This window comes from Miniopterus natalensis, chromosome 2, assembly GCF_054644295.1.
Source record: "Miniopterus natalensis isolate mMinNat1 chromosome 2, mMinNat1.hap1, whole genome shotgun sequence".
Classification (NCBI taxonomy): domain Eukaryota; kingdom Metazoa; phylum Chordata; class Mammalia; order Chiroptera; family Miniopteridae; genus Miniopterus; species Miniopterus natalensis.
Genome location: NC_142082.1, coordinates 25225367 through 25246222, shown reverse-complemented (window position 1 = coordinate 25246222; position 20856 = coordinate 25225367). Strand labels below are relative to the sequence as shown.

The 20856-nt window shown below is 50.1% G+C and overlaps 1 protein-coding gene across 1 annotated transcript in view; it reads right to left on the bottom strand.

Moving 5' to 3' along the window:
- The window catches only part of RASA3 (RAS p21 protein activator 3), a 106620-nt gene extending 87940 nt beyond the window's left edge, over window positions 1-18680 (bottom strand). Inside the window, exon 1 of the mRNA XM_016212886.2 lies at window positions 18583-18680. Coding sequence (XP_016068372.1) covers window positions 18583-18637 — 55 coding nt within the window. The 5' untranslated portion in view covers window positions 18638-18680. The remainder of the gene's footprint in view (window positions 1-18582) is intronic.
- Window positions 18681-20856: the final 2176 nt, after the last annotated feature.

Genomic DNA, 20856 nt, shown 5'->3' with positions numbered 1-20856 from the left:
AATACTGCTTATGAAATCCTTAGCATGGTTCCTGGCACACCACAGAGCAACAGTCAACAATGACTGTTCAGAGCCTTTTCATTCCCACCCAATCCCACCACCCCACACAAGAGTTTAAATCGTTGCTGTTAGGATCAGGGACCAAACACTGTCATCACTGTATAGCTTTCTTGGTGCTACAACACAAGAGAGAATGACACCTGCTGAGTATACATGATCAAAGCGACTTTAGAGATGTTGCTCCGTCGGAGATACGACCTAGCTCTGGGAGCTGGGATCCGCAGAGAGGTATGTCAATGATCTCCCCAAATCACAGCAATAGCTATTCAGCTTGAGTTTTTCCAAACTGTCACCAGAGAAAATCATGGTCTTTCCATGAAAATCTGGTTCCCCTAAATCATCACAGTGAATACTCAGTGTTTCACAGAGAGGTATATCAGACTAACAGAACTGGCAGCAAATGTCACCTGGTTCAATTTAGAGCAAGGGAGGAGGCCCCGGGGCGGCAATGGGCAAGGGGCTTCATGGTGGGTTAGGGCAAAGCCAGGCCCAGAGCCAAAGTGGTGTCCACACCCGTTTGCTTAAAACCTTCCCCAGGATCAAGATCCCAAGAGTTTCCCAAGGGAAACTTTTCTGAGAAACTGTCGATTCTTCAGGTCAGACAAGAGGCAGCACAGAGCCAGGCCTGACAAATGAGTTCTCAGAACCTCATCTCGGTCATGGGATGTTCATCTGGCTTTATTTCAGGCCAAACCTCTGGCAATGTGGTCGAAGAGCATAAACAGCACTGAGCATCATTTTCTTCATTCTCTTCACGTGTCTAACTCGGTCACAGTTTTGTACTCGGTTCTTCCCCATCTACACCAGACCCCCGTCCAGGCATGTGGGGCCCTGTTCACAGCCCTCTCATCCCCAACATCAGTTTTAAAGCTCAGCTCCAGTGTACACCCCAGTCATGTTTACATAATCCCAAACCAATGACAGCTCAAGAATATAAGGATAAAAACCACCAACATTTATGTGGCACATATCATAGGCACTTGACACCCACAATTCTGTTCAATCTTCTCCCAAGCAGATTAGCTATGCAAACACCAGGCTGAGGGGCTAAGTTGCTGTTCTCTTAAAGTACACAACTAGTCAATGTCAAAGCAGAAACTGAACCCAGGGTCCACTGACTGTAACTTGTCCTCTTAACATTGCACTAATGTCTTGCTCAATCACGTATGAAGCTGAGGCCAGATTCTCAAATCTCTAAACGGCGTCATCAGTCCCTTATGGCTCCGGCTTCCAAAGAAGAGACTGTGACAGGCTCCATGTACCGGGGAGAGATAGGTGCTCTTCAATAAGGGGGGTGTCTCTCGACCTTAAGCATAGGACTGACAGCTTTGGACCCACATAGTATGTTAGCACTCAGAGCACCCTTGCAGCAGGTAACCCCATAAATGTGCTCTGTGTCTTAGCCACTCATAGATGTAGTGACAGTCCAGTCTCTCCTGCAGAAAGGAAGTGTCTGGGGTTTGCCCATGCAAAAGGCACCTGGTGTAGAATTACAATTTTTCATATTCTAACATTGCTTTTCTGTATTCTCCAAATATCTTCTTCAGGAAAAATGTTTACTTTTATAAATACACACACACACACACAGAGCATCCTACAGACTCAAAGTCAACAGTTGCTGACTATCCTCAGAGGATGAGAGTGAAGGGTATTTGGGCCAGAGGCCCTTATAGCAGAAACATTGCATTCCCCACTGATCTTCTTCTTCTTCTCAATTTTGGCAGAGATTAGATTCCTTCACCCCACCCCCGAGCTGTGGGGAAGGGCACTGAAAGTTTGTGAGCGCCCCAGTCCAGACCCATGGAAGCAGGTCCTCAGTGATGGACCAGGCACTGGTGTTGTTTTAAAGCTCTGCAGGGGACTTTGATGTGCACCCAGCTTGAGGACCACTGACAGACTGGCCCACGGGCGCTTCTCCTCTGGGTTAGAGAGAGACAGAGGTGGGCACTGGCCCCCAGGGGTTTCTCTGCAGGGTTAAGGGGTACCACAACACATTTTGCACATGAGCACCCAACATGTCTGACTGTGAATCTCACTACAAGGCAGCCAGCCAGGCTATCAGGTCCAGAAGTACTAGCCTTTGCCCAGCACAGCCTGTGGTACATCCACTCAGTCACTTAGCCCCACATGCCCCTGAGGGGGCCTGGATAGGGCCTCACTGCACAGGGACAAGCTGACCCATGGTTGGTGCTTGTTTGGGGACAGTGAATCCACTCTAAAACACTGATCAGCCACTCAGGCTGATGGGAGAGATTCTGGCACCGAGACCCTGAGGGCGGGACTGTACCAACACTTCCATTGTGAGATCTTGCAAAGAGGTCAGGCTGACAGGCACCCTCATTCAGGGCTGCTCAAGGCAAAACAATTAAACCTGCCACACAGAACAGCAAACTGTTGAAGCCACAAACAAGCTCCAGACAAGATTCTAGGGGGCTGGTGTCTTCAGGAAAGAAGCATCACTGCCCATGCCCCATGCTCCCACACAGAGCCCAGCCTCTCCACATCACCCATGAAAAGGCTTGGTATTTTCAACTACATGTGTGACAGTCTTTCTTTCCAAAATAGCCTCTAACCACACAAGCTGATCAAAAAACCCTCAAATGTAATAACAGAGTATGTAAACCTCCATCCAAGGTCAGTAATTAGGGCTCTCCCTGACTGCTATTTGAGCAAAGCCAGTACTTCTAGGGGCGAGCCAAATCCTAAACTGTGGTTGGGGTAACAACACATGGCAGCAGTAATCCCAAACAGAACATGATCAACTTAAAATGTCCTCCATTTATGCTGTTGGTACAGATTGCACCCTCACCTTTAATTCCAAAGACTAGGAGGGGGAGTGGGGGTTTTAGTGGAAGAAACAAAAGCAGAGAAGCCCCTTTGTGTGGTTGGGTATGTGGCACCGTGTCCCACCCAGTCCTCTTAGCTCTGGGCCCCACATGCTCCACGGGCACCTAACACTGGGGAACTTTGGGCAGTTTGTATGGGAAATGCTGGTGTGTAATCAGACCAATTTGGTGACAGCAAATAGAGATAAGGGAACAAAACCCTCCATCTACTGCTAATGGGAGTTGGCATAGCGCCTGGAGAGGGTTCCCAGTAAGGGGCTCCTTCCCTGAGCTGCTGCAGCTGAGCTGGGCCAGCTCCTCACATCTCTCAAGGGAGCTGGACCTGGCAGCAGATGGAGAATTTTCGCCCAGGAAAGTCAGGGCCCCTGTCCCCAGAGCCAGAACACAGCACGTGATGAGGAGCACTTTCCACCGATGACGATGCAGGAAGCACTGCTGGATTCTCAGCTCAGCTGCAAGGGAACAGCATGCTTTAGCCCAGGGGCCCTCAGACTCCCACTGCACTGGGACCCCTAGAAACAAAGACTGCCAGGCCCTGCCCAGCGTTACTGCTTCTGAAGGTCTGGGGTGAGGCCCAAACATCTGCTCATCAAACAAGTTCCCAAGGATGCTGTTGGTGTGGGGTCCACATTTGAGAGCTTGGGTTGAGGGAAAGAATTCCATGAAGGGATGGTGGGCACACCAGTTCTTCCTGTGGCAGGTCCCCTGCTGTCCCATCTCCAGGTGGATAAAGCAGTCTCCTCTCCCAAAGGCAGCCCAGCCTCAGGCTCAGCTCTCAGAGCAAAGGGTTTCAAAGAGGAACCTCAGCAGGAAGGAGACCCTGCCCCTCAGAAGGGGAATGGGGTGGGGGGAGGGGAAACATGGGGGGAGGGGGGAAACGCAAAGGGACAGGAAGGGGGGTGGCTGGGCAATATAAGGCAGAGAGCTAGGGGCACAGACAGGGGGGTGCTGAGAGGGGAACTGGGCAGGGGGACACTAAGATCAGAGGTGAGAGCTAGGCTCTCCTGGAGGAGGTTGACCAGGAGCTGAGAGAGGGAGGCACTGGGAAACCTTTTCTGAATAGGGAAGGGGGGTGGGAGTGGTCCTGGGACAGCCCACATGAGCAACACTGGGTAATGACCCACAACAACCCAAGGGACCCTTTCCCTGCTCTTCTGCTATTCACTGTTACAGCGCATTCATGGACATCACCTCCTTCCTAGGACAGGCCCACACAGGGTACCTGCAGTTTCAGAGACCCACCCCCACCTCCAGGGCTGGGCCCCAGCCCACCAGGCACCCTAACCCAGCGGGCACCCTAGCCCAGCAGTCATGGCTTGGGTCTTCCCTGCACAGCCCCATGCATCCTCCCAGAGTTAGTGACAGCAACCTGACATGTCACTTTGAAAGACCCCGTGCATTACCTGTGATTGCAGACGGGTGATAACAAACAAAAGAAATTTCAAAGAAATAGATTTGAAATGTAACACAGATCCCTGCTAAGCTCATCGAGAATAACCAAGTTGCTTTTGACAAACGTCTAAAACAGAGAGAGATGCTGATAAGAAAACTAGGTTGGTGACCCTTGTTACCCAAATTTCATGATTGTGAAACATTTTATACTACAGATTTGTTAGCTTGCGCAATGTCCATTATTTTATTCCACAAACCCTTATCAAGCGCTTCAATGTAAGCAGACACTGTGCCTGGTGCTGGGGCCACCTGACCAGCACTCCCTGCCCTCCTCGAGCTGACGTTCGCTGCGATATTAGAAAGCCAAACCACAAATTTATCTGCACAGCTCAAAATGAGTTTCCTCTTGTCATGTGCTAACTTTCTATTCTGGATTTCCTGGAGTTTCCTTTATTAGACTTGAGTCCAAAACTATCTTGGAAAGGACTCTGGGTCGTCTCGGCCTTGCACATGTAAGGGGAGTGCGCGGGGAGGAGGATGGCAATGAGAAGACTCATCAACAATCGCTCCTGACCAGAAGGGGCCAGAGAAGCGGGCATTTCCTAGCTCTGGCAGTGTGTGAGGTCCAGCCGCAAAGCCTAGCTGTTCACTTGCTAAATGGGGCAAAATGGGCCAGGACCCTCATGCTACCTTTTAAAAAAAAAAAAACTCACCTTATTCTTGGCTGGTCTTTAAACTGCACAGGCCAAAAGGAGTGGAATATTATTATGTATTTAATTTTACTGATAAAAGCAATTTGGTTTTCTTCATCCTTCACTAACCTTTGTTTAATCTTTTCCATTAATAAAATTTGGGCAAGTTTTTAGTATAAACCTGAGAGTAAATTAAACATACTCCCTCCAAAACTTGTTTGGTATTAATTTCTCAGCAGCCCTATTTCCATGTGCAAGGCGAAGGCAGGCTCTCTAACTCACCAACGAAATTATCCAGAACTCCCCATCAATCCCCCGGATTAATAGTGTGATTCTACTGCTCAGATGACATTCTTGTGCAGAAAGCATCCCAGGCGCACAGCGACCATGGAGAGGTCGCTGTTGCAGGGGGCACAGGGCAAGGCTTAGCCACTTTTAAAAACCTCTGGCCCACTGAGGGTTTCCCTTGCTGCAGGATAATCTGCAACTTAAGCTTGCATCCAGCGACCAAATATTAACAGCCTTGTCCCACAATGAGAGATGTAACAGTTTCCTCTGGCATCTCTTGGGCATAGTTAGTACAAGACTATAGTGCCTCAGTGACCAGACACAGCATCCAAGAATAACAGCTGGGGGTTACAGCCATTATACCCCCACCCAGCACACAAAAGCAATGCTTGTGTTTTAGTGCCTAAGTTTGGGAGACGCCTGCAGTCAAGCTGGCCACATCATGGGGTCCCCTTGGAGGGACAACCTGATGAAACAAAGTGTGCAGCCAGGTGCCTCTGAGCCAGGTCTGCCCCCCATCACCCCATGTCCAGTGGGCCCTATTTTACCTGACTGTGGTTTGCAACTCTGAAGCACACACATATAAACATACAAAATAGCATCCTGCCCTGCCCTCCTGTTAATCTACAGGTCCCATCCCTAGCCTTCTCTTCCTTTCCAAGGAAAAGGCCACATTTCGAGGAAGCTAAGAAGCCTCTGTTGCAGGACAGACCGTTGTTATCTCCCTCTAAGAAAAGGGGAAACACTGACAATCAACAGTAGCTGGTCAAAGTACCCCTTCTCCAGAACTGTTCAAATGTGGGGAAACTACACCTACAAATAGATGAAACTTTAGAACAGGTAAAACACTGAGCTAATGTTTGATTTATTTCTAATGATAAAAGTTCTGCCCTTATTCAATGGGGGCCACTACATATAATTAAAATTAATTCTGCATATATAGTTTCTGTTATTTCTGAGAATTCGCTGATTTGGAAAGTACATTGTATGCAGTGTGTGTTTACATGTGTGTGCACACCTAGGTATCTGAAGAATAGGAAGATCAGCTTAGACCTGTCTCATTCTACCTTAGCACAAAGGAAAGCTCCCCTCCTCGTGACCTGAAAATTCCCCACTAATTATTATTCCCATACACACATGACTATGTCAGTAGTTTGTCTTGTTTATCATTTACTCTCTAATATCTTGGAAGGCAAGGCCACTGTTTTCTTTGCATCCTGTGAAATCCCCAGTTAATGGCTCTATGGGCCCATATGAAGCATTTGAGGATGGCATCCAACTACACGAAACACCCAGGGTGGCACATATCAGATCCCCCTGGGGCCGACTGCAGCTAATAATAGTCAGCCTTTGTGATTGGGAACTGCCACCTAAGCAACCCTTGAGTACTTTATAGCAGGAGGAGGACTTCTGAAAACTAACTTTTCCCCAAATAGCATTTGAGATTAATGTCTCAAGTCAAACTAAAAGTTTTTGTCATTGCCTTGTAGTGACCCCAAAAAGTCACCTAACTTAACACTGACTTCTGAATGCTACCCCATCCTGGCCCACCCCGAGTCCTAACACACAAAATCAACACATATTTACACACCCCACAATACTTCCCAGATTAGATGCATACAGAAGTTTCCTGAATTGTTCTGAAATGTTGTATTTGATAAACAGTGCCGTCGCCCCTCATGGTGACACTAAAGTCTGGACTAGGTTCTAAAGCAAGAGGCAGAGCTTTAGGGATCCATGTGCTCAGGTAACAATCCACCAGCCCATGATGGATGAGTGACCCAGCTCACTGTTACCTGGCTCTCTTTACTGACAATCAGCAGATATATCCTACTTTAAAAACAACAACATCCTCACTCTGGCCAATATGGCTCAATTGGTTGGGCGTCGTCCCACGTGCTGAAAGGTCACAGGTTCAATTCCCGGTCAGGGCACATGCCCGGGTTGCAGTTACCAATAGGAAAGCTGACCAGTGGAGAGGGTAATGCATGGAAGGGCATGGGTGGGTGACACCACTGCTCCAGTGTTCCGAGAGAAAAATAAGGAGAAACACAGAACTAAATTATTATCGATTACAGTGAATAGTGATCAGATGAAAAAGAAATACAAGACCAGTCTAATTCAAGGGACCAGGCACCCAGCCTGCTCCCTCCTCTTCCCTCCTGACCACTCCCCTCAGCTCCTGGACTAAAGAGTCTGCTTTTGGGAAGGGCACAAGGAAGAAAGAGAAAGGCTTCCCTGGAGAGAACCCGGAACAGACTTTAGGAAGCAAAATCAACAGAAAATCAAGATACTGAGCAAAAATGACAAGTGGTTTCTCTCTTTCCACGCAACCCTTTATTTCCAGTCAGGACATGCATAAACACATTCTTGGGTCCAAATGCTGAAACCCTTTCTCCAAATACTTGATGCAGAGCTAAGCAGAACAGGAAATGATGAACAGAGAAAGGAATGCCGCAGATTCCAGATGGATGGAGCCAGCTGGGGGGGCTCAGGAAGCTGCCAAGGTCTTCTGACCATCACCTCCTATGATTTCTTAGGGAGTCATCACCATGCACCTACAACTGCAAGGGGACAATCGAGACATCTGTAGACCACCCAGCTCAGAGGAAATCCCACCAGACAAGGCCATCCCCTTTCCAGGGAGGTGCTGGCCAGGGCTGCCAAGCTAGGAGCTCTCACAGAAGCAAGCTTGTCAGTCCCTGAGGCTTGCAGCAGTAAACCTGGTATGAGGCAAGAGCCAGTATACAAACCCCCTGTGACCCTGCCCCAAGTTAACAAGTGGAAGGAACTTATCAAAATCTACAGAATCGTCCAGGGATCACCTTCCCCTTACTGACACCAGACAGGGTCCCATTCCCTTGCAGGGAGCAGACTGCCATGAGGTGAGGTGGGTCACTGGTCACTTCTAACTGATGACAGCTCAAGTACCAGTGTTTGCAGTGGTTTCCTTTTCATGTTTTCCCGAAACGAATATCCCTCTCACTTAAATTCCAATATATTCTCCTGAGTGGCACAGCCCAGCCCAGGGTCCTCAGAGCTTATCAAAGACTGGAAACTCCCACCCAACTGCAGTCAACTGAGAGAACATGCCAGAAACAGATAGGGGAAACAAAGCTATCAGAAAACCCCCAGGTTGTGGGCCTAAAAAGTGAAAGTTTTCTGATACAAATACAAAATATTTAAAAAATCAAAAACAATTGCAGAAAAAGCTCTCAAGTCACAGGAAGTGGAAACGCAGGTGTCCCAGCAGCAAGGCCACCGGGCAGGCGGTGGGCCTCACCAAGCAGACTACCGTTGTCCCCAAACACACACCCACAGAACCCTGGGGATCAGGCTCACATGAGCCATGTGAACATCAGCAGCATCTCTGCAGCCTCTACCATGTCCGGAAGACTACAAAGATTAAGGCTTGCTAGAGAAACAGGATCCATTTTTAAACTCCATACAGCTTACTCTGGCACACAGGCCAGTTCCCTGGTGCCATGGATCTTGGCTACTGGGAAACAGTCCGCAGAAGCTGCTGTGAGCCTCCCTTACACCTCCATCTCACCACCACATTGGGCACACAGCACTGTGTACCTCTACCCCTGAAACAGGCCCCATGGCCTGTGTGTGTGTGTGTGTGTGTGTGTGTGTGTGTGTGTGTGTGTGTGTGTGTGTGTTTGTGTGTGTGTGTGTGCATGTGTGTGCCATGTGTTTGCATGTACATCTATTTGCCTGTGTGTGCACATGTGCCCATGGGTTTTTGCCCATATGTGTGCAAGTGTGCACATGTGCCTCTGTGTGTATGTCCAGAAGTTGGTCGGGGTTTACAGAGTGTGGTGTGTGTTTTCCATGTGAGCATCATGTAAGCAGAATTTACGGCCCTTTAAACTCACCTCTATAAAGTAGATAAAATACCCAATTGTTTGATCCTAAGTTAAAAACCATGTATGGCTGTTGGCCCCCCGGACAGACCAGCAGGGCCTCCTTAGAAAGCTGAGCTTGCCGGTCCCTAGCAATCTGGAATTCCCCAGCCCAGCCCCCATCCCAAAGGCCATGGGAAAACCAGGCCATCACAGCATCCTACGCAGACGTTTAACAAGAATCCAGCTTAGCCAAGTCCCCTGGGGTCTGCACTGATGGAGTTTCCGGAACCAGTTCTTATTCCTGGATCTCTGCTAATAGCTCTGTACCACAATCTGATCCCAGCCTTCCTTGGAAAGCCCCAATTTAGCTGGGCCAACATAAGCAGATGCCCAGAGGCTTGGGCGCCTAGGGTTGCCCTGCCCTCCTATACGCCCAAGTTTAACTGCCTATTCCACCCACCTCCCGCCTGCCCTCCCCTGCCAGAGAGCCCTCCATCTGAAGGTCTCAGAAGTTGCTCAGGAGTTTCAGGCAGCTCAAGACAGTCAGCTGGGAAGTGGGTCAGCAGACTGGAAGCCCCCAGCTGTCGTGGCCTCTCGACCACAGGTTCATGAGAAAGTGTTGCTCTGCTGAGTAAGTCCCATAAATGCTCATTTGAAGACTGAGAAGGAGAAGGCCTCGGGTGGGAAATCAGCTATCTCCTGTTTGAGGAAGTGATTTGATACACACCCAAGCAGACTGTTCCTTACAAACCACAGAAGCGCCTGAGCCTGGGTAATTACAAGTTTATCACAGGACAACTTAAGCAGTCACGAACTCTCTTGCTGTGTAACCTTGGGAGGCTCCCTACACAGAATCAATACAAGATTCGGACACCACAACGTCCTGCAGGAGCCGTCTCTGTTTCAATCAGCATGCCCATGGCTCCCTGTGCCATGCCTGATCTGGTGGATTGAAATGGACAGCATGCACAAAATCAAACAAACTAGCTGTTTTGGCAACTCCCAGGAATGGATTTAGAACCAAAAGGAGAAACCACAACAACTAAAAAGGAAATGAAGTCTTTTTTCTCAAAAGGGTAAACACACACACAAAAACAAAGCTAAAGAGAGGATTTAGGAGCACGTGTAGCATCCTCAATTATTTGATGGGCTTGGCTATGTAAGGATCACTGGAGGTTACTCTGTGTGGCTTTTTATGACAAGGAAGGAGAAACTCACCCTGCCTCAAGTGGCCTGCACACAGATCACACCTAATTGGACCCATGTGGCACCTTCCAAAACTATGAGTCCAAGAACAAGGCTCCAGAAAGAGATACATACACTAATAATTAGCACCCTCAACTTTGTTTGGTGTCCCCAAGAATCCAGAAGCCTGAGCCCACTCTCAGAATCCTGTCTGTCCCAGAGGCTGGCAAAGGGGGAAGACGGTTCTCGGGAACAGCCTGGTGACTTGGTCCTGGTCCTGGTGCACTCACAGCTGCTGAGCAGAAAGCACTGCTGCGTCCAGAGTGCAGGGGAGATCACCACCGCCCGACACCACAACTTTACCTTTGGATTTTATCCCATTAGCAATTGGGGGCCAAGATAGAACAATTCTTTACATTTGGGAAATTATTCAGCTAACAGGAACAGAAACAATGTGAAGAGGAAAACACAGGCAGAAGAGTCATTCCTTAGTTGACTCAGGAGTGAAAAGCACTGTGCTCTGTGTCTAGAAAAGGTTCTGATTTACTGCGTAACCCTGAGCGTGGCTCCCAGCCTCCCTCCAGCCCTCCTAGGAGCATGCTGACCTGTAACATGTTTCTCGTGTTGGGATGCAGCATTTACCAAACAAGCTCTTATACCAGGACGCTGAATGTCCCCAAAGTTGGGCTCAAACTTACTCAAAAACTACAACTAACAATGCCAAATTTCAGGAGAGGGAAAACTACGGGCCTGGGGAATCCAGCCCTGCATGCAGAAACACGCCTAGTTTTTTCAGACACTGAGAGAACAAGGAATCACTATCTTTGATCCCACGGTCATCTTGATGATCCATCATTTCCAGCAAGGATAAAAAAAGCACACTCAAACCGAAAGCTCCCCAGACACTCTGATCCCTGGGTAAGCTTGAGTGAGACCTAAAAACCCTCATGTGAGAACCATTTCCAGGGTTCCAGCCCATGGAGCAAGCTGGGAAGCCAAGAACTGGAAGACACTCATCTCATTATTTCTAAGGATGATCACGGGACTTACATTTATACCAAAGTTTGAATGCATTAACTGTTAATTTTGGAAGCTGCCTCGCACTTAAAGAAAAGCACCGGGTCATCTGCTGTGGATGACATGACTTTAAGTACCCTTTCACCCGAGTCAGTTTCCTGAGTACAGCAGCTGGCGCTCCAAACCCACTCGGCGTGTCAGAGCTAGTCCGAGGCCCCTCTCACGATCCAGCCCTTGGCCCTTCGCTCCAACAGCCTTTGCTGTGCTCCAGCTAGTTATTCGTTCATTTCTGGACTCTGACGGCAGTCCTGCTCCCATCTCTCCCACACTTTTTCTGCACAGAGCAAGCCTTCTACAATCCAGGTAAATCACTTTATCTTCTAGGCTTTGGTTCTTCTTCCGAACATCGTTCTTTCCATTTTTAAAGCTGTTGTTTTTTTAAAGTCTCTGTTTACCTACCTATATACAAAATTTTGCATCCATGCATAATAGTCATGTCCTCGCTTTTTCGAAACAGACCTTTAGTTCTTACTTGCATCCCTCTTCCTACAGAAGCATTTCATACTCCCCTCCACGGGGAGTCCAACTGATGGGCTTGTGCGGGTCTTTATTTCCATTACTGCACATGCCTATCTGGCTTTTATTACTCTTTAAAGGGATGATCTGAGATAGACTTTCTGTATTTTGCTTTTCTTTCTAGTCATACCCCATGGAACGTCCTGCACATTGTGTGGCCTGGCCTGGCTCTAATTCATTCTTCTCAAAGCTGCATAATATTCCACGCTGTGGAAGCACCATAATATAATCACCCTTCATTTAACCCTGACTGCGGTGCTGCTGCCATGAACGTTCCTATACATCTCTACCTACTGGTCAAAGTTAGAACATTCGGTCATGCTGTGAGCTCCTCCTCTCCTTTGCTGGGTATAGGCCCTCACCCCTGACATCAGGATGCAGAAAACTAGGCAACCAGTGAGGATGGCCCTCCACCAAGCGCCATAATCTCACATCTACACTCACCTTGGATACCCCAGTGGTGACCAGCACCTGCAGGACTTGACATTCAAGTCCCCAAGAGGCCTATCCGCGTGCCCCACTCTAGCCACTCAGAGGCCAAAGGCCCATCCACATACCTCACTGGCCGCTCCAGCCAACCATTGCTGTCCCCCAAAGCTGCCTCCATTGCCCAGCTCTGCAACACACAATGACTCCCTCCTTCTCCAAACTCCTCACAGCAAGTTCATGGCTGCTTTTCCCCTGATGCCTGACCTCGCCCACCTACAATCACACAAAGTGCTGCTGTCCCTATTTGTTTAGTAGGAACTCTAATTTGTTACAAGGTTAACATAACAAATGGCTTCAAATTGGAGCTTCAAATTGTACTAGTAACACCTATCAATAAAGATCGGAGCAGTGGAAGTGCCTTTGTTCACAGGAGCTCATTAAACTCCCCCAAAAAGGTCTTACTCTTCACTTTGACACAGAAACTGAGGCAGAGAGAACTTGGATTTGTCTGAAGTCGCAGGATCAGTGAGAAAACATAGCCGTGACTCAGTCTTGGGTCTCCAATTCCAAGTGTGGTCAGTTACACCCTCCACCTCTCCTCTGCTGGCTCCCCGGGGCTCCTGTCCACAGGGAGGCCTGAAAGCTCCTGGACACAGCAGCCTGGCCATTTTTGGGGTCACTGGGAGTGGGAAGTGCGCTCACAGCCTTCACTTAAATGTAACTTGCAAATTTCACATCTCAGGCCTTAGCAGCTACCACTTCTGGTTGCTCCCAGCAAATACGTCCATCTCCTTTCTAAGCATGTGCATGTCTTCTAACGAAGACATGATGCGCCAGTGTTCTTATTCCCAAGTATCTCCAGGAAGGTGTGTTTATACACTCAAATGCCTCATTAGCTTCAGAGAAGCAAATCTAAATGTTTCCTACCAAATGCTATGTTCCAGCCAAGTGATTCCGTCTATAGGGCTGTCTCGGGAGCCCATGTTTGGCTCACCTGCCTGATGCCTTTTCCTAACGTGCCTAGGGGCTGTATGGGTTGCCAATGGCCCTGCTCAAAGAACCATCTCTGGATTTCTGCATTCTGTTCAAGATCACATCTTCACAATTTCCTCTCCAACTCCTACCCTGGCACCCCCTGGTCAGTGTCTCAGGGCAACGAGGCAGAAATTCCCTGCAAAATCAGCACTTCTCTCCTTCCCAGCCCTTCACTATGTCCACCCCCACCACCATTCAAATCCAAGATCATGGACTAAGAGAAGTCAGATAGTATAAGTGGTGAGAACAAGAACATTGGCATAGCACCAAAGTGGATTCAAATCCCAGTTCTGCTCTTATAAGCTTGGTGAATTTGGGCAAGTTATTTAAGTTCTGTAAGTCCCCCTTCCTCGAGGTCAATGTCATAGAGTTGTGAGAATGTAAGTTACAGTGAGATAATACACACAAACTAAACACTTAAAGCCTATATCCCTCTCCACCCCACTCCCCTACACACACATATGCACAGCAAACCCACCCCCCCACCCCCCTTCTCAGGCAAAACCTGGAGCCACAGGCTGAAATCACCCTTGGCCCTGAGCCCAGCTACTCCCCAGGCACAGCCCAGTTCTGCACATTAGTCCTTAGGGGTTAAAAATAGCACAGCAGCTAGCTGATCTCGGTTAATAGAATATCCAGGTTAATTTTAGCATCAAAAGGCTCAAGAGAATATAAAATCCCTGATGCCAAGAACCACGTGTGGCCAGCAGGGTCTCTTTTTGCACTGTCAAACACACACACACACAAACACACACACACACACACTAATGTCACTGATATCACTCCCTTAAATTTACAAAATGTTTTCTCTAATTGAGAAAACAATTTCTCAGCCCTGTGAAGATACCACTACTAATAATAACTATTTTAACTTATTAAGCAGGACCACCACCTTATCTGATCCCTACAGGACCCTGTGATGATGACACTACTGTTTCCCATGGAGGAAATCGGTTTCAATTTCCCACTTTTAGTGGAGCAGACCTAGAACCCTGAGGCCCCAAGCCCTGTGGTTTGAGTCTTTTCACCATCTCCCCTCCTCACCAGACTAGAGAGGCACAGAATAGAGACCCTTACCACGATTCCCTGTTTTCCTCTCACTCAGCACACTGCCTGAGGGAACCCCTGCTACCGGTGGGACTGTGTTTGCTACTAGGTGGAGGGAGGGCAGCAGCTGGGGCAGGCCTGCAAGCAGAGCCCTGTTTTGCTGAATGGGAGGAACTGTCAGTTCCGATGTGCTTGTGCTGGACCCAGACTGCCATCGCCCTTCTTGGCAGACAAGCTTAACCTTAAAGAGAAGGAACACAAGAGCTTGCTCTGAGCCCTGTGAGCACAAGAGGAGCGGCTGCACTGGATCCGAGAAGGAAGAGACAGAATCAGAGGAAGGCCTGCAGCAAGGAACCAGCTCAGCCTCCAGCTCAGCCTCCCATGGGACACAAACGCCAGCACACCAAACAGACCCAAACTGCACCCTCAGACGGATGAGGAAAACCATTAAGAGAGCAGGAGGGCTTTCCTCACTCTGAACTGCAAGGCTAGGCTTATTTTTTTTTTTTTTGGCTTGAGAGAAATGCCTTTGTATAGTGCTCTTAATTGAACACACTTATCAAGATAAGATGACACTTAAAAATGAGTAGTAACTATTACGGAAAAGGAAAATATCACTGGGAAGTGAAGCTATCTCGCAATGCCTGAAGGAGCGGTGGGTCCCAAGAAACACTGTCCAACAGAAGTGCTCTCGTGGGTTCCTCCCCCAGACAGCACCAAGACATCTTCAAGCCGCTTCCCTTCCAGCGCTGAAGTCCTGACTCATGGAAAGTCAGAACACACTTCCTCAAAGCAGTCATCTCATAGGAAGTGTGTTCAGTGTACATGGCATAAGATGCTGGTGTAAAAACAACTCGTAGCTGGCACCAAAGATAGACGATGTTTAAGATTTTTAAGTGTCCTTAAGAGCTATCCAAAATAACACTGCAAGACTTAAGTGGGGAAAACAACGGGTTCAAGACAAGGACTCAAAATAGTTACAATAAAAACATCTCACTTTTATTTGGTACTTTCTTATGTATTATCTCATTTGCAAAAGGTGGAAAGAAAAAGAAAGGGGAAGAAGAAAAAGGAGATTTTTTTTCCATTTCCCCCAACTTTAGCCTCTAGATGAGACCAAGTACCATCACATTTGCCAAAACTACTGAAGAACTAAAGGCCAAAGCATCTACACCTAAGAAAAACACACCTCTTCCTTCATCCCCTCCCAAGTGTCCTGCCTTTTTTCTTAGCAACAGTAGTGGCACTGCTTACTGGTATAACTTTAGGGAGAATTTTTTGCTTTATCTTTTTTCTGGGAGCCAGGGGGGCGGGTGTTAATGTGAGCCTGAACAACACTGTCTTGTAAGCTCCCACCGGAAACAGGAGACAATAAGAGCCTGCATTTTGCAAATGGAAAAATGAGGCTATGAAAGGGGAGGACACTTGCCCTGGGTCATCTTGCGAGCCAAGAGCAGACACAGGGCATGCAGCCAGCTAGCCTGCAGACAAGGCTATGAGATGAATGGACAGCTCGGCCAGTGTCTCTCCGAAGAAGGCGAGGAGCGTGTGCATGTGACCGTGTGTGCGGAGTCTCATGCACATCTGCCTCTCCTACAAATCAACTCTAGTGTCCCTCATCATCATGCCTTCAAAGGCATTCAGGCAAGTCGGAGGCGACATTGGCCATGGACAGAGGAACTAGGGTAAAAAATCAGCACACCACCCACCTCGGGATCACTATCATTCTATTCTACTAACAGGCTTCCCCATAAGGTAAAGGAGACTATGCCCCAACCAGCCCACCCACAGTTCACCTTCAGAGTCTCCAGCCCAGCCCAGCCCAGGCTCTAACTCAGGGGCACAGCCTTGCCCATTTCTGTGCTCATAGGCAGGAGGGGGCCCTGGTTGTTCCGTGTGTAAGCGCTGTCTCCCTGCATGCCCCCAGCTACAAAGGTGAGACAGGGACGTTGCTCTCCGTAGCCCAGCATTGTAGGCAAAGACCCTCCTCAGGAAGAAGAGAAAACTGGGACTTCTCAGAGCTGGAACGATGTCCAAAGAGTTGGATGGCTGGTGTATGGGCCTTTCTACTCACTGCTATAGCTCCCAAACATTGGGAGGCTCCAAAGTCTCTAACAATACCCATTCCCCACATGGGGTTAGAGATAGCAGATGTTCCAGTCACTGCACGAATCCTCAGATGAGTTGGGTGTTTCTCTCACTTGCTTAAAGTGGAGCACACAAGAGGGACCACCTAACCAAGCAGCATCCTCTACCCCCTTCTTCTACACCAGACCCTTCTATGTTGGGGTCCAGAACCCTCCCACGAGCATGCACTTGACAAGCTAGTGGAGCTGCTCCCCTCCTGCTTCACCTACTGTGCCATCCTAGAAAGAAATCAATGCTCTCTGCTTAACAAACCACCATTCCAGAACCTTCCTTGAGTAGAGTCGGAGGCTGGCTGGCTATGCTGGGACTGGACCACATTGTCCCCAGACCCATTCCTGCCCACTGCACCCAGAACCCTGGCACACTCCCCCACAGCCACACCCCCACTCCAATGCACCCATCTTATCCCCTACATTAAGGAAGCACCTCCAGTCTTCCAGGGTCTGCCACACAACTCACTGGACCTAGGCATTGAGTGAGGGCTCTTGGCTGAGGGGACCCTAACAGAGGCACTTTCCCCTGCCTCCACTTCAGGTGGAGTTCAGTGTTGAATCTCTCAGTATGAGGGTGCAGCAGACTTCAACCAAGTAAACAAGAGAAACCCTCCCCAGGCTGACTCCTCAAGGCTAAAGTGCTGCCACATGCTATCTGCAGTGCTTCTGAGCCAAAAATCAACAGCGTCTCAGCAATGATCCATAAACCAAAATAAAGCAGACAGGAAACAACATGCTGGTTTGGGGTAGCTGAAATTCCTCAGGCAGCATCAAATGTCATCAACAACTGACACTTCAACAGTCACTAGGTGCCTGGCTCTGTTCCCTGCGGTGCTTCTTCACAAGGGGATAGATGGGAATGTGAAGCACTCCCAGGGACAAGGAGCTCAGCAGGGAAAAAGACCCTGGGGATGACCAAGCCCTCTCCAGCATGAACTGTCCTCTCACACAGCACATTTATGGCATTAACGTGTAACAGTAATTCCAGGCACCGATCTTGTTTTGGGGGGAAAAAACGTGCACATCACCCTCCCAAGATAAAACACAACTGGGGAAAAACCAAATCTCTCCAGATAAACCCAGGAAGTCCAGATATAGCCCACCAGCCCACTCCAAAATCTGCATTTCATTTCCCTTCCCCAGTTCTTAAGTCCAGTGAGAAAGGCAGAACCCTCCCTGGTGACACGGCCTGAATGGAAGGCCCTGGTGGCCAAAAGCTCCCTCCGCCAGTTCTCAATGGAAGGTGGGGGAGGGGTGCTCCAGCGGCTCCGGCCGGGAGCGAGCCCAGGGCAGAGCGGGCTCCACACGTTCACAGGCAGACATATGCACACACAACGCACATTCACTTCCACAGACGTGAGCACACACAGGCACCGGTCAGCAGCCCAGCCCGGCCCCAGACCCCTGGGGGAACATATGGAAGGGCTTACACGTTCACAGAAAAGGAAGTTTCTGGGTGCAGCCGCTGAGGAGATGCCGAACGCTGAAATGAGTGGATTTGTCACCTGAAATGCCAACATCCAGAGTCCCCACGCTCGCGCACGCATTTATGCACACGCGGGCACACACTCATGTACACACAATCGCGCACGCGGGCACACACTCCTAGCGGGGCCGGAACCCGCGTTCTGCAACGCACCACTCCCTCCGTACAGGCGACCCCAACCCCGGCGCTGCACCTCCAGGGACCTGGGGCCGCTCCAGAGCAGGCGAGGCGCGGGGCGCTGAGTTCCCCGAAGCCGCGGGGCCCGGCTCGGCCCAGGCACTGTCCTCTGGGAGAGGTGGGGCGGGAGCCGCGGCTGGCGGACCGGCCGTCCTCGGGGAGGTGGAGGGGGCGCAGCCAACGCCGGTACCCAGGAGGTGGGCAGGGGGCGCGGCCCGCGGGCCAGCAGTCCCTGGGGAAGTGCCGGGGGAACCTCGACCGGGGGGAGCGCTCATCTCCAGGAGCGGGTTGGGGACCTGGGGGCGCCCGCCGCGAGACCCGCGAAGACCCCGCTGCCCCCGCCGGCTCCTGGACGCTCACCGATCTTGATCTTCACGCTCTGGAACACCCGGAGCCCTTCTTCCTCCACCGCCATGCTGGTCGGATTTCGCGCGCCGAACCCCGCGGAGTAGCCGGAGCCGCAGCGGCCGCGCAGTCCCGGCTCTCTGCGCCCTACCCAGCGCCCGCCGGGTCGGGGGCGCCGCGGCCTCCCGGCTCCACCCACGCGCCCGCCCATTGGTCCTGCCCAGCTCCCCATTGGCCGAGGGCCCGCACAGGGGCGAGGACGTGAGGGCTCCGCCCACAGCGCGATCCTAACTGCCCATTGGCCGAGTCCTGGAGAGGGGCGGGGTCTGTCTCAGAGTGGGATCCCCAGGGTCCGGGGGGTGGGTGTCGGTGGGGAGACTGCAGGAATTGGGGAACTGAGGGCGAGGCTGGGAAGGGAGAGGCGGGGAGCGGCAGGAGGGGTGAGTGGTGGTGGTGGTGGCGAGGCAGTGCAGAGGGGACCAGGTGAGGGGGGCGCCGGGGGGAACTTGGGGGGGGGCGGCCGGCCCAGACGGGTGGGGTGGGGGGGACGCGGGGAAGACCGGGCGGGGGTTGGGGCGGGGAGCTGGGGGGACCTGGCCAAGAGCACTACTGTCTGCTCTGCAGGGTCCCTTCCTCACTTCTTTTACTTGTCTGTCTGACGGTCCCCTCCTGACTTCCTCTCCTCCTTCCTCCTCTCCTTTATCTTCATAGGGGTCTACACCACACACACACACACACACACACACACACCACACACACACACACACACACACACACACACACACACACACACACACCCCTGCTTATACCAAAATACAAGCTTAATGAAGATAGGGGTCTGTTCTTTTCAATCCTTTATCCTCACTTCCAAAAAACAAACAAACAAACAAACAAAAAGCATAAATATGTGTTTAAAGAATTCAGGACCATTCTTTACCCTAACTCCTTGAGCTTATTTCCAGGTCCTCAATGATCTGCTTGAGTGTATCCTCTCAAGACCTTCATAGATGGTGTATACTGGTAGTTGAACATAGAGGTTAGGAAAGTGGCTTCTCCTTGGTTCAAACCTCAGTGTTGCCACCTCTCACTCTGGGACCTCAGAAGGTTTCTGTAGTGAAGGCTGTGGTGTGCCATCCAGATTGCCCCAGTAAGACCTAGGCCAGGTTTCCCCCTTAAGACCTAGGCCAGGTTTCCCCCTTAAGGCCAAGGCCAGGTTTCCCCCCTTAAGGCCAAGGCCAGGTTTCCCCCTTAAAACCAGTGCTTTGCCTCCAGCAGGATAACTGAATAGCAGCCCCAGCTCCTGAGCCTCTCAGAGGATTGGCTGAGGCCTCTGTAGCAACAGCATTGTGGGTTAAGCAGCTCCTCGGCCCATCCTTCTTCCCTTGCAGGCTCCCGGGACTTCTTTTCTAAGAACACTCCTGATAAAATCTTGCACACAGATCTCTGCCTCAGAGTCTGTTTCCAGGGGAACCCAGCATAAGACAGTTGGGATCTGGAGTGTCTAGGAGCAGCCTCTGTGATGGGGTTTGAGAGCTGGATGCCCACTGCCGCATCGCTGGAGGCACAGCAGCCCTGCCATGCTATAGCAGTGGTGAGCTGGAATGGAAGCCTGTAGGAAACATGGGGGGGGGGGGGCGTCGCATGTATTGCAGAGGTTGGGAAAAGCAGTGATTATTTGGACTATGGAATAAGGTTGCCCTTGCTGAAGGCAAGGCAATGAAAAAATCACCAATTTAAAGAAAAGTGTGACAGAAACAGGGCTTTCTGTAAAGACACTCTCATCTCCTGCAACCAGAGAACCAAATAAGCTGTGGATCAGAGCCAAGACTTAATTATGAAGATAGCAGCGCTCGAGAGAAGGTTGAATGCTCAACCCAAGGAAGGTTGCTGTACAGAGGTCAGGACCCTGGTTAGGAAGAAGGGAGACCCTGAGGTTTGGGGGAGGAAACTTGGAATTAATGCACTCAGAAATCTTGAACCCCAGATTTCCTGAATCCTCTCGACCTGAAGAGGTGTCTCACTTCTCCCTGTTAAAGGCAAGTGCTCTCTGTGCTTGAAGATAATACAGAGACTTTTGCAAAGGAATACATACACCCCAGTGGTCTGCCTCCAGCTCACTCTTCCACAACGTTTGCATCACCTAGCTGGAAAAGTGCTGGGCCTGACAAGGGAGGAAGGCCCCATCTGCAAAGAAGCTTCAGGATCTTAGAAAGCTGTGCCAGAGGGAGCTGGGAGAGTAAAGAAAACCATATCCAGAGAAAGTTGGACTCAGGAGAGGAATAACATAAA